Source organism: Ascoidea rubescens, assembly GCF_001661345.1.
Source record: "Ascoidea rubescens DSM 1968 unplaced genomic scaffold ASCRUscaffold_7, whole genome shotgun sequence".
In the NCBI taxonomy this organism is placed as follows: domain Eukaryota; kingdom Fungi; phylum Ascomycota; class Saccharomycetes; order Ascoideales; family Ascoideaceae; genus Ascoidea; species Ascoidea rubescens.
The window spans coordinates 554,484-576,210 of record NW_017962919.1 but is presented as its reverse complement, the minus strand read 5'-3'; the positions used below and the strand labels follow the sequence as shown (position 1 = coordinate 576,210).

General features: G+C 32.8%; 5 protein-coding genes and 1 non-coding gene across 6 annotated transcripts; 3 read left to right on the top strand and 3 right to left on the bottom strand.

Moving 5' to 3' along the window:
• Window positions 1–243: 243 nt before the first annotated feature.
• ASCRUDRAFT_8375 (uncharacterized protein) lies at window positions 244–4,437 on the bottom strand (the record flags this gene model as incomplete). The annotated part of the gene is made up of 1 exon (XM_020194853.1): window positions 244–4,437. The coding sequence occupies one exon, from the start codon at window positions 4,435–4,437 to the stop codon at window positions 244–246; it is 4,194 nt and encodes a 1,397-aa protein (XP_020047083.1).
• A 564-nt stretch (window positions 4,438–5,001) lies between these two features.
• Window positions 5,002–7,293, bottom strand: ASCRUDRAFT_13780 (uncharacterized protein; the record flags this gene model as incomplete). Its single annotated transcript, XM_020189127.1, has 2 exons — window positions 5,002–5,013; window positions 5,395–7,293. 2 exons carry the CDS (start codon window positions 7,291–7,293, stop codon window positions 5,002–5,004), a joined length of 1,911 nt encoding a protein of 636 aa, XP_020047082.1.
• Window positions 7,294–10,386: 3,093 nt separating this feature from the next.
• ASCRUDRAFT_8372 (uncharacterized protein) lies at window positions 10,387–11,928 on the top strand (the record flags this gene model as incomplete). The annotated part of the gene is made up of 1 exon (XM_020194852.1): window positions 10,387–11,928. One exon carries the CDS (start codon window positions 10,387–10,389, stop codon window positions 11,926–11,928), a length of 1,542 nt encoding a protein of 513 aa, XP_020047081.1.
• A 4,267-nt stretch (window positions 11,929–16,195) lies between these two features.
• ASCRUDRAFT_76138 (uncharacterized protein) lies at window positions 16,196–17,380 on the top strand. Its single transcript, XM_020193354.1, has one exon. It carries the CDS (start codon window positions 16,322–16,324, stop codon window positions 17,102–17,104), a length of 783 nt encoding a protein of 260 aa, XP_020047080.1. The 5' UTR covers window positions 16,196–16,321; the 3' UTR covers window positions 17,105–17,380.
• On the bottom strand, window positions 17,226–17,298 carry ASCRUDRAFT_t91. The gene has a single exon. It is a non-coding gene; the product is annotated as a tRNA-Phe (tRNA).
• A 1,491-nt stretch (window positions 17,381–18,871) lies between the features above and the next one.
• ASCRUDRAFT_70643 (uncharacterized protein) lies at window positions 18,872–21,568 on the top strand (the record flags this gene model as incomplete). Its single annotated transcript, XM_020191819.1, has 1 exon — window positions 18,872–21,568. The coding sequence occupies one exon, from the start codon at window positions 18,872–18,874 to the stop codon at window positions 21,566–21,568; it is 2,697 nt and encodes an 898-aa protein (XP_020047079.1).
• Window positions 21,569–21,727: the final 159 nt, after the last annotated feature.

Sequence of the window (21,727 nt, the reverse complement as noted above, 5' to 3'; positions counted from 1 at the left end):
AATGACAAAGACAAAAAAAAAGAAAAAAATTGGTTAGAGATTGAAGAGAAACAAAAAAAGCAAATGAAAAACCTAAAAGATTTTTTAAAAAAAAACAACGACAAATAATGTAAACATATTGAAAGTTAAAAATGTTAGTAAAAAATTAATACAAGAAAAAAAATAAAAATAAAATAATAATATCAAAATTTGTTTGAAAAAAAAATTAAGAAAAAACTTATTTTGGGTTATAATTATAGACCTTTAAAATAGTTCATTTTCATATGGACATTCGAAACTATCATGTCCATCTTTTTCACAAAATCCGCACCATTTTTTTCTTCCTGCTGATGGGTCACTTGGTGTTTTTGGAACATAAATTGGCAATAATCCGCCTACTATCTCAGGAAAAGATGTTTTTTCTTCATCTAGCAATCCGTTTTCATTTAAATTTTTCAATGGATTTAAATTGCTTTGTTTGGATAAATCAATTTCGGGTTCTTCAACAGTGGGTTTAGAAACTGGTGTGGTGAATTCATTTATACTTCGAGTGTTTGATGGTAAAGGGCTGGCTATGATAACTGCCGCAGGTGATAGAGGCGATTGAGGAATGCACCTAATGTCAGCTCTTTGTGGAGTATAAGAATTTGAAAAAGATCTACGGTTAAAAGAAGGAGATTTGGGACTATTTGGATTAGAATTTCTTGAACGTCTATTTTCCATGGCATGTAATCTACTTTTTAAAACTTCTATTTCTCTATCTTTTTGACACATTTCTTCCTTGCGTAATTGCTCAACTAAATCAAGTTCATTTTGTATTTCCTCAAACTCTTCAATCGTTGGTCTTGTTAATAACTCATCTTTCAAGACCTCAATCTCTCCTTTCATTTTTTCTGTCTCAGATAGAGGAGATACTGAAGCTTTTGAAGGGTTTATTTTCAAGTCATTTGAATTTTTATTTTTTTTAGCGAGAAGAACTGGCAGCAAAGGTTTTAGTTCATGATGAATATCTTCAGTTGGAGTAAATACATCTCTATGCTTAACTGGAGAGGGAGAAGGTGATTCATTTGAAATTTCATTTTGACCTTCGAATTGATTATTTTTCAAATCAATGATTTCTTCTTTGAGCAATTCTATTTCCAAAAGATTTTCTTCTTTAGAGTCTTGTAATTCTTTATTAAGAAATTTTATTTTTTCAATTTTTTTTGAAGAGGTGTCTAATTTTTGCAACAAATCTGCATTTTGCTTTTTGATAATGTTTAATTGATTTTCAATTTTTCTATTTTCAATCTTTAAGCTCTCAATGGACTTTTCATTTTTTTTGTTTATTTTATCATTATTTAAATTAATATTACTTAACTTATTAACTTCATCCTTTAATGAAGCAATCTCTTTATCTTTTTTGACAAGTAACCCTTCAACCTCGACATGCCGATAACGAAGATCGTCAAATTCGGTGAGCACCTCACGCTGTTGTTTAGTTAGGATGTCTTTGTCAGATTTAAGATTTTCGATACGCTTGTTAAGATTTTCGATCATAGCAATTTGCTGCTTCAATTCATTAATTTCGTTATCTTTTTGACGTAAAACAGTGTTTTCATTCATTAATTTTGTTATTTCTTTTTCCTTTGAGGACAATTTTTTCTCTAATTTTGAAATTTTATTAGAACCAACAGCAATTTCTGGTAAAATTGGTAATGGAGTCAGTGGAGGACGAATAGAATATATGGAGGAAATTAGAGAAGGGTTTGAATTTGATCTTCTTCTTAATGCAGGAGATTCAGAAGAAATTTCCTTTGATTCTGCCAAAGATCTTTCATTTTGCAATTGATGTAATTCTTTTCTTAATAGGTTTATTTCTTTATTTTTATTGCTAAGGGATTGATTTTCAGATTTTAGAGTTTCAATTTCCAGTTTTAAATTATTAATAATTTTTAACTTTTCTTGTAGATTTAGTAGTTCATTATTTTTTTCATCTAATAGTTTTTGAAAATCGGGGGTATTATCTTCTAAATTTGATTTTTGTTCGTTTGAAATTGTGAAAACTTTAGAGGTTCTAGAAGTTCCAGAGGTGCCAGAGGCTTCAGAGGCTTCAGAAGCTTCAGAGATTCCGGAAGTTTGAGAACTTTCAGAGTTTCCAGTTGTTTGAGAGAAACCTGTGGATAATGCAGATTTGAAGTCAGTTTGAGAAGAATTCCACGAGTCTGAACTGATTTGTTCTTCAGTTGCAGCAGAGAGGTTATTTGTGGCAGATAGTTTGTTTGAGTTGGGGATTGAATTGGTGATTGAGTTTGGGAGAGCGATTTTTTTTTCTTGAATAATTTCTTGACTTTGTTGAGGATAGAGATTACTCGCATCGTTCTGTTTTTTCTTTTTTAATTCTAGATCATTTAGGAGGAGTTTTAGGTTATTAATTTCTTTATTTTTTGAATCGAGCATTTGTTTATATTCATTATTAATTTTAGTTAGTTGATTGTTTTGATGTTTTAAGGATTGTTCATCTATTTTTTTCAAATTTTTAATTTCAAATTCCTTTTTTTTGATTGAATCATTTAAGTCTTTTGCGTTTTGTAAGTCAGTTATTTTGTCAGAAAGATTTTGGATTATTTGATCTTTTTGAATAATCTCGTGGGATAATTGGGAGGTTTTGTTTCTAATAGTTTCGAAATCCTTTTTCATTTGTTCAATGATTCTATCCTTTTGAAGACTGTTTTGAAGATTGTTTTGAAGATTGTTTTGATAATCGTTTTGATAATCGTTTTGAAGATCGTTTTGAAGGTTATTTTGAAAATTGTTTGTGGATTGAGTTAGAGAGCCAGATGCAATGGCGGATTCAAGGATTGAGGAAGCTAATGATTCAGTTGGGTTAAGGCTTGAGTCCATGTTGGCAATGCTTAGGGTGTGTATTTGGTTAATCATAGAGTCTAGGGAAGGGGATGGGGTGATTGAGGAAGAGTCTGAGTTGAAAGATTTTATGATTTCTTCTTTTTGTTTAATGAGAATTTGCAAATCGTTGATTAGATTTTCTTTATTTTTGAGTTCTTCGATTAAGAGATTGCGATCGAAATTTGGAGAAAAGGATGAGAAGTCAGATGTGCTTGTTGATTTTGAAGCTTTTTTTGTATTATTTGACTGGTTATTTGACTGGTTATTTGATTGATTATTTGATTGATTATTTGATTGATTATTCGATTGTAGAAAGTCTAATTTTTTTCTTAAATCGTAGACATTTTGTTCTAGTAGGTTAATAGTTTGGTGATTTTGATCAATTTCATTTTTCAATCTGATTAGTTCATTGTTGTACATTTCGGCGTTTTCTGAAGCTTGGTCTTCTAGAGCCGCAATTGCATCTCTTAATTCATTTCTTTGTAATTCAGCTTGTTGTTTTGTCTTTTGTAATTTGATCTCTCTTTGAGCTATTTCGATTTCTGCGGTATCTAATTTTGGTTTTATTTCTAGTAGTTGCAGTTGGAGATCGTTTAGTTGATCTATTTTCAGGTCTAGTTGGATTTTATAGTTTGATAATTGGGAGGATAGAGATAATTTTTCGTGTTCGAGAGTTAGTTTTTGGGAAGTTAGGATTCTGATTTGGTTTTCAATGTCGGTATCATTTGAAGAGGAGGAGGAGTGGGAGAGGAGAGATTTCTGAGGTTGGTATTTTAAGGAGGAAGAGTTTCTTTGAAAGTGGTTTAAATTTGAAAAAGAGTTTTTGAATTGGATATTGTTGCTATTGGAAGTGGACTGGGTGTTGTTTTTATTGATTTGGTGTGATAAGGATAAGGATCTCTTTGGAGAGGATTGCAAGTTTGAGATTGATTTTATTCTTGAGGAATTTTCGGAGTTTGTTTGGGCTCTTAGTTTTTTGAGGGAGTCATTAGTTGGAATTGGAATTGGAATTGGAATTGGAATTGTGTTTGGAATTGGATTTGTGGAAGAGAAGGAGGGTTTCTTTTTAGGAGAGAAGAGAATGGGGTTTTTTGAGATTGAATTTGGGATGGAGTTATGGGTTGAAGATTTGATTGAGGATCTTAAAGTGGAAGCGCTTGTTGGCGCTAAAGAAGATTGTGCTCTTGATAAGTTTGCGATGGAATTATGGTTAGTATTGGTATTAGTCGAAGCGCTGGTCAAGGAAGCATGCCGATTTAATTGTGATGAAGTGGGATTTGAAGCGTGGTTGATAGCTACTAATTTTTCATAAGAAAGAAACAAACCAGTGTTTGGTTTTGAGACAGTAAAGTAGGAAACATTTTGGAAATCACCATTGTTTTTGCCCAAAGAATTGAGTAGTTCTACACCAGCAAAAATGCCTGGTTTGTTGGCAACTTGACCAATGTATCTGAGGATGCCAATTTTGTTGTTGGCGATGATTACCTTTGAGCCAATTTCGAGCAAAGGGTCATTTTGGAGGGAGGTTTCCCGGGGAGATGGGTGGGAGGAAGACGAAGTGAGTTGTGACATGGCAATAGTTGAACAAGAGAAAGAAAGATGGATTAATCAAGAAGGTGGGAATGAAATAGAGAACAGAATATAGATAGAATGGAAAAATAAGATTAAGATGGGAGAAATGCAGAAGCGAGAAGAGAAAAAAAGCAACAGGGAGTCAAATTTTCTGGCGAGGTACTCAAGGTGAATGTGTGGGAGCTGCAAAGAGGGTGGAGGGCTGGGATACAGCGAGATATGGCGAGATATGCCAGAGAGGAGGAGACGCACAGAGCGTGCTGCGTGCAGAAGTGCGTTTCGAGACGCAGCACACCTCACACTCAGCGCACTTCAGACCCAGCCGGCCGGCGCTCTGCTGCCCGAGCGGTTTGAGATCTGAATTGCTTGACACGCTGCCAAACCGCGCTCAACGGCCCTGCCAGAGGTGCGACTGCAGATGCAAGGGTGCGTGAACAATCCTGGAACAAATCCTGGAACAAATCCTTAAACAAATCCTTAAACGGTGCCGGCACAGGCAGGAGCGGTTGACGAATAGTAATTACAAAAAATGTCGTGTCGCTGCGACGCGTCCCAAGCCCAGGCCTAGACCTGGCGCTAGTTGGCGGCAACGGCGGCTGGTGCTGGGTCCACAGGCGCACCGGTGGCAGCAGCGTCGGCGCGCTCTTCCGCCGCTTTGGCTTTGGCTTCAGCTTCCTTGGCCTTGGTTTCCGCTGCTTGGGCCTTGGCCTCTGCCGCTTTTACCTTGGTTTCTGCTTCTGCCACTTTGGCCTGTGCTTCTTTAACCTCAGTTTCAGCTTTAGCGGCCGTTTCTCGGGCTTTGCTATCCGCTTCTTTGGCTTTGGCTGCTGCTTCTGCTACTCTAGCTTCTGCAGCCTTGCTTTCCGTTTGAGCTTTGCCTTCGGTTTCTTTGGCTTTGGCCTCTGCTTCTTGCACCTGTGCTTCGGCTTTGCTGACTTTGGCCGCTGCGTCTTTAACTTCTGTTTCTGCTTTTCTTTCGGCTTCTTTGAGTTTATCTTCAGCTTCTTTAACTTTCAATTCGGCCTCCTTGAGTTTAGATGCCGTTTCTTTGGCTTGTGCCTCTGTTTTCAACTCGGCCTCTTTTACTTTATCTTCAGCTACTTGGACTTCATTTGCAGCTTTAGATTCCGCTTCTTTGGCCTTGGATTCCGCTTCCTTAACTTTCTTCTCGCTTGTTTTTTCAATTTCTTTGATCTTGCCTTCTATTTCCTTAACCTTGCCCTCTGCTTCTTTAATTTGTGTCTCGGCTTTTAATCCAATTTCCTTGTTTTGGGTTTCAATCTCTTTAACCGTATTCTCCGCCTTCAACTCGGCTTCTTTAGCTTTACTTTCAGAACTCTGAGCTTCTTCAACTTTAGCCTCTGCCTGTTTCACTTTTAACTCCGCTGCTGCTGCCAACTCTTGTGCTTCCTTAACTTGTTCTTTATAACTCTCAACCGCCTTCTCAGCTTCCAATGCCTTCTTTTCCGACACAACTGCTCTGCCAACTGCATCTTTGGTCTTTAATTCAGATGCCTCGAGTTTAGCACCAACTTCCTTAATTTGTTTCTCAGCTTCTTGTGTTTTTTCCCTAAATTCCCCAATCTTCTTCTCCAACTCTTCAACCTTTAAACTGCTTTCTTTATTCCATTTGTCTTTATCTTCAACCTTCAATTTTTCATCTTCAAGCTCTTTCTTCAATTTACTTATATTTTCCTTCAAAACGCTTTTCTCCTCGTTAGATTCCTTCAACTCCTTCTGGATCTTGTCTAATTCACCAATAGATTTCTTCAATTCCAACTCAAGTCTCTTCTTACTCTCCTCAATCTCTCCTTGTTGTTTCTCAATCAAAATCTCATCTCGCTTCTTATCTTCCTTAATCTTCTTCAACTCTTCTTCCAATTTCAATTTTATCTCATTGTACTCCTTTATCTTCAAGTTCAACTCCTCAATTTGAGCTCCCTTTTGTTTTTGCTCTTCTTCTTGTTTCCTCAATTGAACTTCTCTTTCACTTGCATTTTCTTTTTGAACAGCCTCTAATTTACCAACCAACTCTTCATTGGCTTTACTCTTCTCCCCCAATTTCTCTGCAATCTCACTCTTCTCCTTGGAAACCTGGCTCAACTTTTCATTCAATTCATCAATCTTCAATTGCCTTTCCTCTCCCAATTGACTCTTTTCCTTCAACTTTTTCTCTATCGAGCTACTCTCATTCTTTAATTCCTTCAATGAACTATTCAACTCATTGATCTCCTTCACTTTACTTGACAACTCACTGTTCAATTTGCCAAATTTCTCAGCACTGAATCGTTCATTGTTTTTAATTTCTTCTTTAATTGTATTCAACTCTTTTAATTTCTTTTCATCTTCAACCTTAATCAACCCCAACTCTTTATTAATCAACGAAATACTCTTTTCTTTATCACCCAAATTCAAATTCAATTCACTGATTATCTTGTTCAATTTCTCAATTTCGCTAATCTTCAAATTCAATTCCTCGTGTAAACTCTTTAATGACTCGGAATTCTTATTCTCGTTTTCAACAATCTTCCTCTCATTATTCTTATTTTTATCTTCAATCTCTTTTAAATTCAATCTATACTCATTGTTCTCCTTGATCAAATTATTCAAATTCTCTTCCAAAGTCTTTAAATCAGTGCTCAATTTAATAATTTTGGAATTCTTCTCAAGAATAATCTTTTGCTTAGCATCCAATTCCTCACTGAATTTATTATTATTAACCTCAAGATCCCTACTCAACTCCTTTTTCAAATTATCACTAATCAATTTAGTGCTCCTTTGATTGGAATTGCTATCGTATAATCGAGTCAAAACAAAGGTCAAAATTGCTGATATAGTAACTTCAGTTAATGCCATGTTGTGTGATCTATTCATAAATAAATAAATAAATAAATAATAAAACAAAAACAAAAACAAAAACAAAAACAAAAACAAACAAATGATATTTATATAGTTTTATCCAGATATCCACTAAAATCAACAATTGATTCAATTTGAATCAAAATCAACCAAAAATGTGTGTTGTTCCAAGTTAAATTCTTGATAATTAGTTTAGATAACTTGATCTGTTCTTTTAAAGAATGAGGAACAAAAAATGCTTTAACAAAAAGAAATCTAATGCAAAAATTTTTAACGGCAAGTTTGAAATTCAAATTCACAGAAAATGTAAACACAACACAGTTTGCTGATTGGCTCGCTCAAAAGCCACCAATGCGGGTCTATCTGACACAAGGGCTCATAAACAACGCCGTATCGCTGGTAATAGCAGTGGATTGCATATAGGGCTCTTAACCGATGACTCAACAATCAAAAAAAATTAGGGCTCTGTGAAAAAGTATAGACCCGTAATGTTGGTGCTTGCACTGTTATACATATATATTGTAACATCCAGCATGCCGTCGGAAATAATTTCATTTTGTTTTCGGCAGTTTTTAATCCAGTGGTTTTTCGTTGCCTGGATCTTCTGGAACAGAAGCAAATCAACTGGCTGAGCTCCACTACTACTGCTCACTGTCACTACTGCTGCTAGCTATCTTTGCTACTGCTAGCCATTTTTGTTACTATATCATTCTTTCGGTTTGCTTGAAATTCCGTTGGACACATTCCACGAGACCGCTAACAAGTTCAATCTAACCCCAGATGAACGGATCAAATTCACCAACACCAACCAACACCAATATAACTAACACTGGTCCCCAAAAGATTAGTGCAATCCCCAGAATGAGCTTGGTTAATCATGACAATGCTGCTAATTCCTCCAATAATAGCACTGTTTATACAAACGCCACCGATAGTCGGCCTATTAAGCGTCGAAGAGTAGCAAGAGCTTGTGATTCCTGTAGAAGAAAAAAAATTAAATGTGATGGTGAAGTACCATGTTCAAGTTGTAAAGATGCCAGATCTTGTACTTATAATCATGTTAAAAAAAAAAGAACACCTTCAATTAAGAGTATCAATAACAATGTGAATAATAATAACAATATTAATAACAGTCATTTAAACATTACTATGGATCTTGATGTTTTAAAAAAATTAAATAATGGACATGAAATAGACAATAATACTATAAATGCTCAAAATAACCAAGATTCTCGAAATACTAAAGTACCTAAAACCAATAAAAGAGTTAATTTAATTAAAAATTTTGAATCAAGATTAGGTAAAATGGAAGAGTTGATTGAATTGTTGATCAATAAAATTGACTCGAATATTATTCCAGAAACTGATAATGATAATGATAATGATAATGATAATGATAATGATAATGATAATGATAATTATAATTATAATGATAATGATAATTATAATGATAATGATAATGATAATGATAATTATAATGATAATTATAATGATAATGATAATGATAATGATAATGATATTGATAATTACATTAATGATAATAATAGCATTTATAATAATAATAATAATAATAATAATAATAATAATAATAATAATAATAATAATAATGAAGTGGGAATCGATATTAATAATACCAAGGAGATTTCCATTAATGAAAACGATAATTTGGATACCAGCATGATAGATCTTGATTTTAATCTGACATCTTCTAACCATGATAATTTAAATTCTTTTAATAACGAAAATACCACCATCACTACTGCTAATAATGATGATGTCAATAAAAAGAAAAAAATGAGCAGTAATAACCATGAAATTCGTTTAAATTCTGTGGCAATTAATACAACTGATTCTTTTGGACCTCAGCGATCTTTTTCGATTTTCAGTTTAAAAGGCTTAAATTGGATTAATAATAAACTTGGGAACTCAAATGACAATTTTCTGAAAACTTTGTTTAATTTGCATCATCAAATTAATGAGATATCTAAGATTCAAACGAATAAATGGATTGAACCGATAGCTATATCAATGTTGAGTTCCTTACCAAAAAAATCTACAGTTGAATCTTTAATTAAACCTTTATCACTACTCAATCCGTTATCTTTATTATCTAATAGTAATTTTCTAGGCATTATAAATGATGTCAATGAGATTAATGAGATTAATGAGATTAATGAATGTAATAATAAAAAGAAGAGGGATAATACTTTAAATTATTCTGACTTACTTTTGATTAATGCATTTCTTACGTTAAGCGCATCTTTAATGTTTGATATAATTAGATCAAGTTTAAAATCTAATAAAAAGGAGAAAAAACTATGTAAATTAAGTCTTAGTGAATTAAAAAATCTTGAAAGAAGGCACTTGATTAATTCGATTTATTATTTTCAAAGAATTTCAGTTGTTGGACATGGATTGAAAACGATTAAGGGTATCTTTTTATTGTTGATTTATAATGAATCTTCGTTTTTGCCGAAGGTGAATTACATGTTATTATCAATAGCAATAAGGCTAGCACAAGATATAGGATTGCAAAGAAAGGAGACTTATTTAAAATTAGGAGAAAAGGAAGCACAACAAAGTCGAATTATATGGTGTGCATGTTATTTTTTCGATAAGTTATTTTGTATACGGACGGGGAAGCCGCCGATAATTAATGATCTCGATGTTACTACGGTGAGCGATGTGCTATTTAAATTTGAAATTGCTAGGAAATTGGATACTACGTTTTCGAATATAAGTAAGAATGAGAGCAAGGTTCTCAAGGTGTTGTGCAGTGGAGACCGAGAGGGATTTACGTTGTGTGCGAGTTATTTTCTTTCGAAGTTGACGGCTATAACGACGAAGATATATTTCAAGTTATTTGCAGCGACGTCGTTGAATGGGAAGAGCATGGCAAAGATGATGGAGAATATATTGACGTTGTCATCTGAGTTGGATAATTGGAAGGATTCGATACCATTGAAGATCCGACCAGGGCATAATTTGAGTAATATATTTAGTGAGTATGAGGAGTTGTTGAGTGATTTTGGGTTTAATGAGATTAAAGGGGAGATATTGATAATGCATTTTTTTTATTATTATCATGTAATGATTATCAATCGGTTAGCATTTAAAGCACCATGGAATGTGGAAACTAAAGGTAGAGGAAGTGAGAAGAGTAATGATGGTAAACGTGGGGAAAATAAAGAGGAAGGAAGTGAAGAAAAAGAAGCAGTTCAAGTAGAAGCGGAAGTAGAAGATGATAATAAAGATGCTAATAAAGATGCTAATGAAGGAGAAGCAGGAGAAGCAGGAAAAGGGGAAGAGGAAGGAAAAGAAGAGATGATGATAATGAATTCAACGAGCTTTTACTTGAGATGTTTAGATGCAGCTAGGAAGATATTATTATTATCAAAGTACCTCTCAGATGGAATGGAGCATTTGACAAGTTTTTGTTTAATGTATCCAATCAGCGCAGTTACGACGATTTTCAGTTCAGTAGTCCAGTATCCTACGTCGATGACAGCATTTGAGGATATTAAGTTGATGATCAATTGTTATAATAGGTTTTTTGATTGTTGTCCGGAGAGTATCAAGTTCCATTTGGTTGATATTGTTATCAGGTATATGATTAAGATAGCGATTAAGATATATGAGCGAGAGAATAAGAATGGGAAGAAGATTAATGTTGAAGGAGCTATAAAATCTTTGATAAATTTGCCCAATGAGTCAATTTATAAGATAATTGAGAAGAGGAAGAAAATGAAATTAAGGTCTAGTATTATTTTAAATGAAAAACCAGAAAAACCAGAAATAAATGGAAAAAGTGAAAAAAGTGAAAAAAGTGAAAAAAGTGAAAAAAGTGAAAAAAGTGAAAAAAGTGAAAAAAGTGAAAAAAGTGAAAAAAGTGAAAAGAATACTGATAACATAAGCAATAAAATGAATAAAGGAATGAATGATGAAATGAATAATGAAATGAGTGATGAAATGAATAAAAAATCATTACAAGAAAATGGAAAATTGAATGGATTAAGACTAAATGGGAAAGAGCCCTCCAATGTTTTCAATAGAAGCGATAATAATTTTGACAACTATGGTAACTGTAATAATCGTGACGATTATAACACTTCCTTCAATTACAAATTTGATATTAATGGGTTGATTGATTTGGATAGCCTACTTTCATTTGAGACATTTTTTGAAAAGAATCCAGGAGATACTAACCAAGAGGTGGGAATGAATGAATATGGAAAGACGAATACAGATTTGAACAAGGATTTGAACATGGACATGAGCATGAATGATATCTACAACAGGTATTTCATTTATCCGGCTACGAAAGTCGGTGAAGGTTTAAAGCTCAACACAAATGGCGATGGGCTGTCAGATCAGGATGAAAAGTCGAACAGAGAACAGAATAGTGGCGATGACAATTCTCGAGAACACAAAGCTAAAGATAAGCATTCTGGTGTCAACCACAATCAGAACAATAGTGGCAAAAGCTTTGGAAGCAGCAGCTTTGACGCGACTGGGTATGGTTACTCGCCCAGCTTCAGTGTTGAGTCAGCACAGGACGGGTTGTATGAGGGCATGTTCAACTTGCCCAACTTTGTGAACGAAGACATGCTTAACAATGAGCAATTTGGATAGCGAGTGGCACGACCGGACAAGACTGGACAAGGAAGTTAGCCCAAGGTGGGAAAAGCTTGACTGTGCGACACAAACACGAGAAAACATAGGCATTAGAACACGAAGACAAAAGAACCCTCAGCCTCTCTGCAGTGGCCCTGAACTCTTCAGGCGCCAGCACAGCCCGACCCCAGTTCCCGCTGCATCTCCCGCTAGGTCGGTCTCTCACGCTTCTGAGCCGGCACAGTTCCTGGTTGGGCTGTTGCCGCTTTGAGCTCGACCATTGCGGAATTGATTTGAAATACATTGCTATATATTATGTCTGTTCTCCAGCTGTTTGTGCTGTCTTGCCGCTGCTTCTTCTCCAGAACTGTCTTTTTCATGGTACTGGTGGTTGTTTGCTCTCTGCTATCTTTTTGTTCCTCCTCTTCCCCCCCTCCCTTTGGGCTTTTTGGCTTGATCTGTTCGGCTCTCTCTCAAAATGGATCCCAATCTTAACAATTCTCTCAATCCCACCAATATTAATAACCCTAATAACCCTAATAATCCTAATAATCCTAATAATCCTAATAATTCTAATAATTCTAATCCTGATAATTTTAATAATTTTAATACCATTATTAATCACAACACTACAAACAACGATGCCGGTTTTCCCATCTCAAACAAACTTAACCCTTTCTTCAACCCTAACACCCTCAGTAATCTTCCTACCAATCTTACCAACAACCTAAACAACATAACCGATTTAAACTCTCTAAACAACTTTAAATCGGATTTGCTCATCACTAAACTAAACATTGAAAATCTGCAAAATCAATTGCCAAAACGTCGGAGAGTTTCAAAGGCTTGCGACTTTTGTAGAAAGAGAAAAATCAGATGTAACGGCGGTACTCCATGTGGCAACTGTAAAGACTCTCTCTCTTGCACCTACAACTACGTTAAAAAAAAGAGAGTACTGAAATCGTCAATCTCTCAAAACAACCAAAACAATACTCAAAATGGTTCTGCTTCGGCTTCTGGCCTTGGTTCTCTACCAAAATCAGAATCAGGTTCCGTTTCCGTTTCCGTTTCCGCTTCAGCGTCAGGATCAGGATCAGGATCAGGACAGGTACAAGGATTTGGGTCAGGACCTGACGTCAATTCAAATCCTAACAATGTTTTACAGGTAAAACATCTCGAAGAAAGATTAGGCAAAATGGAGCATCTAATGGAATTGCTACTTTATCGAATAGACTCAAATTCAAATTCAAAATTAATTGACGATATAAATATCTCCGACGATATCTCTCATACAAAAAATATCTCTAAAAGGCACTTCAATTCTAACTATAACATTAATAACAACTATAACGATAACGATAATGATAACGATAATGACAATGATAACGATAATGATAACGATAACGATAACGACAATGACGACGATGATGACTCCCAAAATTACCCTCTTGAATGTAACCACGAATCCATAGACTCTACAAACTCAAATGACCTCCTCTCTCCAATCCTCATGAACTCTGAACACTCAAAATCAATGGAAGAACTAAACCAAAAGTTTGAAAACTACCATATAATGTCCCCATTACCGAATGACTATCTAAGTTACCACCCGAACTATTCAATCTTCAGCCCCGAGGGCATCAAATGGGTAGAACAAAAATTGAAAAACGACGCGTCCAACCTACTACACCCTCTACTAATACTACATTTACAAATCAACGAAATATCAAAAAGACAAACTCAACTCTGGCAGGACATTCTACCAAGCTCCTTACTAAGCCCAATTCCAAACAAAAAAATCGTAGATTTCCTAATGTCTCCAGTAGCTCAAAACAATGCCTGTTTTTTCCTAGTATCCAGCGATGAAATGACTGGATTATTCGACGATTACTGGTTAAAAGTCGAACAAAACAAAGATAAAGACCCTACTAATAATCCCAATGATATTGGCTTGTCCTACTCCCAATTATTACTCATAAACTCAATTATAGCCGTTGCAGCCTCTGTATTCATAGAAGCCTACAAATCAAACCTTTACATGGAACATTTTGATCTAGAAAGCGAAGACGATGAAGATGACGACAGAATCAACCATTCTGTAGATGTTAATGAAACAGACAACTACAACTTCAATACTTCAACCAATCAAAATAATAAGAATCTGGAATTAAGCCCGAATTTAAACAACTACCAAATTTATAATCATTTCGATCAATCAGAACCGAAAAATTCTCCCCAGAACACCCCTAAAGATACTCCTAAAGATACTTCCAAAGATACTCCTAAAGATACTTCCAAAGATACTTCCAAAGACACTGAAAATGATAACAACAGCAAAAACAATAATCACAACACTCAATCAACCCCTCCAGATAAAAATTTTAGAATAAAAATATCAGAACTAAAAAATATAGGAAGACGCCATTTCTTAAACTCTCTATACTATTTTCAACAAATTTCTCTAACAAATGAATCAACTTTACTCTCAATCCAAGGTATCTTAATCTTAACCATCTACAGTACCTCTGCTTTTTTACCTAAAGTTAACCACATGTTACTATCAGTCGCCCTAAAAATTGCTTTCAAATTAGGTTTAGATAAATCCGAATCTTATATTGGCTTAGACAAAGATGAATTCAAAAAACGGAAAATCATTTGGTATTCATGCTACATTTGTGATAGAGTTTATTGTATGACATCTGGTAAAGCCCCACTTATTGGTAGAAACGCTGTCACTGCTGAAGATGATAATATTATTATCAGTGAAATTTCAAAACTGTGTGGAAGACCTTTTAAAAACATTGGCAAAGATGAACCTTTGTATTTAGATATATTGTGCCAAAAGGATGAAATGAATTTATCGCTTTGCATCTATTACTGTATTGGAAAATTGGCCAAGATTACAGAAGCTTCTTACTTCAACTTGTTGTGCAAAAAAGCCCAAACCCAAAAATCAATTGAGGATATTAAAAACTTAATTATATCAATTTCATCCGATTTAGATGACTGGAAAGATAATATCCCGATAAGCATTAGACCTGGCTACAAAATTTGGAATGTATTTGATAATAGTAATAAAGAAAAGTATTCTCCCTTAGCAATTGAAGGAATTAGAAGCAAAATTTTGTCCTTACATTTTAATTATTATTACCATATAATGATAATCAACGGTTTAGGGCTTAAAATTCCATGGGAAAAGAAAAACAATCCATATTCTAAAGACAAAGATAAAGAAAAATGTTCCAATATCAATGACACAAATTTTAGTATTAGATGTTTAGATGCTGCAAGGCAGATATTAAAATTGGCAGGAAACTTGACCGATAGTATAGCTCAAATGGTTAATGCGAGTTTAATTTATCCAATCTGTGCATTGACAACTCTTTTTAGTTCATGCATAAATTATCCAACATCTGAAATGATTGAAGCCGATATCAAATTAATGGTTGATTCATACAATAGCTTTTTTGCAAACTGTCCTGAAATTGCTAAATATCATTTGATTGATATTGCAGTTGGACAATTGATTAAAATTGCTATAAAAGTTTATGAAAATTATAATGAAAGCAAATTTGAAAGACCTAAAAAATTTGAAAATCAAATCAAATTTGTGAAACAAGAAAAGCCTAATTTTGTTTATGGTAGTTTTAAATTGTTTAAAAATTTAACAAATGTAGAACTTTACAGAATAGTTAATTCTAGAAAACAAAGACAATATCGGTTTTTTGAAGATTTAAAAGTCAAAAACTTTAATGCGAATAAAGATGAAGAACTTCAAAATAAAATTATATTTAATATAAACCACATTAGCAATCATAATGACAAAAATAGTATAGATATAAAAAATGACAACAAAGGTGATAATCAAAGTCATCTTAAGGATGCTGATAATAATATAATTAACAATAAAAACTGTGATACACCTATCAATAAAAATACAAATATAAATTTGAATAGTAGTTTGAATTTACAAAATGAATTGAAGAATATAAGTGGTTTTAATTTTAATGATTCGAATAATGTTAATGATTTTAGTAGCATAAAATTTAGTGGATTCAATAGTAATAATAACAAGAATTATACCAACAGCAACAATGATTTTAATAATCTTGATCTAAACAAGATAGGGATAAATTTTTTCAATAGTAAAAATGTCAACAATAGTAATAATAACGATAGTAATAATAATAATAGTAATAATAATAGTAATAATAATAATAATAATAATAACAATAGTAATAATAATAATAATAATAATAATAGTAATAATAGTAATAATAATAGTAATAATAATAATAATAATAATAATAATAATAATAATAATAATAATAACAATAGCATTTCTTTACCTTTCAACTTGAATAATATAAATAACTTGGGTAACAACCCGAGTAATAACTTAAGCAAAAATATGAATGACAATTTAAACAATAATTTAATGGATAATTTAATTAATATTATCAATAATAATGATAATAATAATTTTTTAAATAATTTAAATAATAATCTGAATAATGGATTTAATAGTTTCACAAATAATTTGAACAATAATTTAGTCAATAATTCAAGCTTTTTAAATGGTAATGCTTATGACGATTTTGACATGAATTTATATTCAGGAAGTTATTCAAATAATTATTCAAATGTCAACCACATAATAGGTCGAAATGTTTTTTTTAAAAACAGTGGTAGTTTTAATAATGACAATAATAATAAAGATCTCACAAATATCGGGATTCTTGCTGATTCTATTAATAATGATAATGATTTAAATTCAATGATAAATCAAGCATTGAATTCAGAGAATTTAAATAATTTCGGTGAAGTCAATAATATTAACTCTCCTTCCAATCTCATTGGTGTCAGAGATACCAATTACAGTTTATTTTTGACAAATAATAACAATAATAATAATAATAATAATAGTAACAGAAATTCTATCAATAGTATAATAAATAGTGATGCTAATAACAATAGTAAAGTCAAAATCAATATAGATGCTGCAGAAGAAACTCCAGATCGTGTTAATAGTGATAACAATATCAGCCATATAAATCAAAATTCAATGAGCAGTGGAGTAAGTGTTTACAGCAACCAAAGTGGTAACAGTCCTTCATATGGAACGATTTTCAATATACCCAATTTCATTTCAGATGAATTCAAAGATTTTTCAAATCAGAAAAATTACAAATAATTGGTCTTCATTGAACAAGTGTCATTTGAGAACAGAAATAAAAAAAAGTAGACCAATTAATGTTGTTTTATAGAATTTTTATGTAAGTAGTTATAAAATAGAAGCAGCAGCAAAAAAAACATGCGAATTCTGTGGATCGAACACAGGACCTTCAGATCTTCAGTCTGACGCTCTCCCAACTGAGCTAAATCCGCAATAAGACAATATGTACTTTACCCTTTCATAATCGATCACAAACTATAAACTCTTTTTTAATCAAGTTTAAGCAAAACCTTCTTTATGTACCAATGAAGACCTACCCTAAATACGTGCTCAGCGGAATTACTCAATTGCGATGTGGACATGTATTTGGACCAGATTTCCAGTGGGCTGCTGGTTACTTAAATAAAAGACATTGTGTGTGTAACAGCCCATCTCCTACAATATATCACTATCTCATTGAATGCCTGCACAATCAGGAAGCAAGAACATTGGCAGGAATAAGCCCTCAGGAACTTGGTTCAGAGAGGCCTACCCAACTCAAGCATCTTTTAGGTACAAGAAAAGGATTCAAAATGTTGGTTAGTTTTTTAGAAAAGGCATGGGACCTTAACTCTTAAGATCCTAAACTTTTCTGTATCTGATTTGTGTAGGTTTTTCCCTGTAAGCTCAGGTTTCCCTAAACCTCGCTTAGAATTAAGGAGTTGGTTTCAGTTATTCTTAAACAACAGTTTATAGCTTCTATTTAGGTCTACGAGCTCCATATGGCTGGCTCGCGGTCACGGAATATTAATAATAATAAAAACTCTTTCTTTTAAACTTTCTAAACAGGATTCCAAATAAGCAATCACTCAAATTTTTGTAATTTTCAACCGTGATCAAAAATAAGCTTTTTGTATCTCTTTGTTGGTTTTCGCGCCCAAACCCTCTAGTGTCAAAATTCTGCAGGATATTACGTATAAATGCGTGTTTCATCACACACATGCGTCATTGAGCCATGCCACTGGATTTCCACTTTTTGCTTCTCTTCTGATTTCCCTGCTGTGGAGACGATTGCACTCCTTTTTTGTCAGGCAGGCAGACGCTCCTTCAGCTTCAGTTCAGGCCTGAGGCAGCTTTTGCGTTGCTTCAACATGCAAACTTTCTTGCCCGTACTTTTCGCACCATTGTGTTGCCTTTCGGGCCATCGAAACCTCTCGTGATTGGAATTCGTGCTGATGTTGTGCCTGCTGGCACAGTGCGTTGCAATCACGGAGGTGCGTTCCGCTACTTTGCTAGTATTTAGTCGCGTGATCTAGTGAGACATCCCAGTTGCGGAAACGGTCTCTAGGATTTTTGCCAAACTCAGCAAGGAAAATTTTCTGAAACCAAAATGAGAACCTTTTGGGGAGAAAGAAAATTGCAATCATCAAACAAAAAGCTTACAAAGAAGCTGAAGAAGGAGCTCACGAAGAATAAAACATCGACACTTGAGCAGAGATTGGTTTGGATGGTGAACTACAGACACCTCAACAAAGCAAATCAACAGAAGGATCTCTCACCAAAGACAGCACGAAGCTCTCACTCAGAAAACAGATCCCTTTCATCATTCAAATTCTCTGGATTCAATCAAAACAAATAACTTGAAGCATACCCATTCCAATTGTTTTGATAACCACCAGAGATTCTTCTCTCTATTTGACCTGATATCAGAAAAATTTATAGATTAACCATAAATTTTTATTCCATTCTTTTATATTCTGTTTATTTTTTATTCTTTTCACTTTTTTGGTTTTCTTTTACCCCTTTATGTCTTTTCCATTTAAAAAATTAACTTCAACTTCAATTGATTCGAATAACTCATCTTCATCTTTGTCATTTCACTCTTTAAATAACAAAAATAATAAAAACATTATTGATATAATAAAAAATGATTCCTCAGATATCTCAATTCGCGATAATAAAGCTACAAAATCACTTCCTAATAGTCTTGATAAAATCGATAATAAAAATACCAAAAACAATATAAAAAAAACAATCAAAAATGACAATGACAATGACAATGATGGCGATGATGAAGATAACAATGAAGATGAAGATTTAGGTGAAGAAATTACAATTAACGAATCAACTACCATAAACCCGATTAATATGAGTATCAATATTAATGCCCCATCAAATAATTTCTTGATTGACAATAATTTACTTTTAAATTATCCTAAAATTAAAGATTCGGATGATGAAGATTTCTTTTCAAAACCAAATAAAAATAACGACAATAACACCACCATTAATAAACTAAGTTTTTTTAATAATAACGATAATGATTCAGATGATAAAGAATTTGATTCTGACGCATTCTTTCAAGCAATTCAAAATGATATCGATTTAGATGGCTATTATGACAATAATAACAACAATACCCATCATGATCTAAATCACAGTCTTAATTTCGATGACACCCTTACCAACAATACAAACAAAAACAATAATAATGACTGGAACTTATCCGACAATGAATTATTGTTAGATGAAGAAGCCGATGCTTTATTAAAGGATATTCAGTTAGAAAATGATAACTTGATTTTCGATTTTCCTTTAGATAATAATAGTTTTAATTTAGATAACTATGATTTTGATAATGATCAATCTGACAATTACAATTACAATTTCAGCCTCAATGATGATTTCAGTATCAACAATCTTAATACGAATCATAATAATACCGACTATAACAATAATAATAACAATAATAATAATAATAAAAATAATAATAATAATAAAAATAATAATAATAACCAAAAAAAAACAAATATATCTAAAATTAAACCAAGAGCTTCAATAGTTGAAAATGTCGAAGACGTCGTTCAAAAAAATAGACAACTACTAAACCAATTGAGATTACAAAATAATCAAGATTTGGATGATTCTGATGATAACGAAGTTATCCAATTCGATGATTCAGACTCTCATTCAAATAATAATTCAAATGATTCAGATTCATTTTCAATTTCAAACTCTTTATCTGACTCTGACTATAAAAAAAATTACAATCAAAATAACTATCAAAATAATAAAAACAAAAATGAAAATAACAAGAAAAAAAATGAAAATAAAAAAAATAAAAAGAACAAAAAGAACCCTAAAAATTCTAATCTCTCAAACTCAAATTTAAATAAAAAATCAAGTCATATTAAATCCTTAAAACATAAAAAACCTCTACAAAACTCAAAAAATCTTCTTAAAGATAATGACAACGAAGAAGAAGATGATGATTATGACGATTCTTATCTTTTACCTTACTTCTTCAAGGGTGGCGATTCCTCAAGCTCAAGCTCATCTGATGAATCTGATAATAAGAGCACGAATAGGAATACCAAATCAAAAAGAAATTTTCATTTCAATAAAGCTAATTCTAACATAGACTCCAATATATCATCCTCTTCAGATTTAAATTCAAGCTCTTGCTCTGAATCGGGATCTGGAATAAGTTCGAGTTTAAATTCTCATCTTCTTAATACCAAATTTGACAAAAAAGTTACAAAAAATATAAAAAGTCATAAAAATCACAGAAAACTGACATCAAAAAATAGCATTTCACCAAAATCATCAAGATCAATTAATATTAATGATTTGGGATTTTATTATACCGATCAATTTCCTAATTTCGATGACGAGGACGAGGATGATGATTTTGATTTAGATCTAAATGATACCACAGATGAGGATGAAGAGTTGCCCCCAAAAGGAAAAAGAAAAATAATTGGCTCAAAATCAGTTAAGGAAGTTTTGTCCTCTTCAATTAATGGCAGACCCCCAATATTAGCTACTTGGTATCCTGATACAACAAAACCCTATGAAATTCTTGATGGCTTGACAACAAGATCAATCGTTTTTAATAAATTTGCTCAAAGTTTGAATCAAATGCATGATCAAACAAATATCAACAATATAAATCATTTTTTCGATACTAATTTACTAAACAATCCTAATCATTCATCAAAACAAAATAAAAATTTCTCAGAGTTAACACCTACTGATGCATTGACTGTCGGAAATATTGCGATTAATGGGTTTTCACTTAACGATCCAAATTTCTTGTTACATTTCAATGAAAATCAATCAATGAATGACTTTAATCTAACCAGTACTACTTTAACAAATGAACCAGAATTAGATTTAGAGGATTTGTTTAATATGAGTGAATTGGACGACACAGAAGAAAGTAATTTTATTTGGAAAGATATTATAACGAATTCACAAGCAAGCAAAAAAATCCCACTATCTGCTTTCAGAAACAAAGTTTTAATGACCACTAAAAATGACCATAATATCATCTCTGCTTCTAGAAGAAGACAGTCTTTTAGAAGAGGTTATTCTTCAAATAAACATTTTTTTGAAAACAGTAATAAACATCTTAATAACAATGGTGAAAAGTCTAAGAAAACAGGCCAAATCTCTCATAGAGCTAAGAAGTCTCATCACCATAAGTCAAAGCACAGATAAATCTACTCCTATTTTTACTTCATTCTTTAACTATAATTATCTTCATTCTTTTCTTCATTTCATTTGCTTATGGTGTGTTTCTATTATTACTGTCTAGTTTCTAATTCAATATGAGGTTTTAAGTTATTTTTTTAGCATTGTGGTTTATTCCTGCTCTAC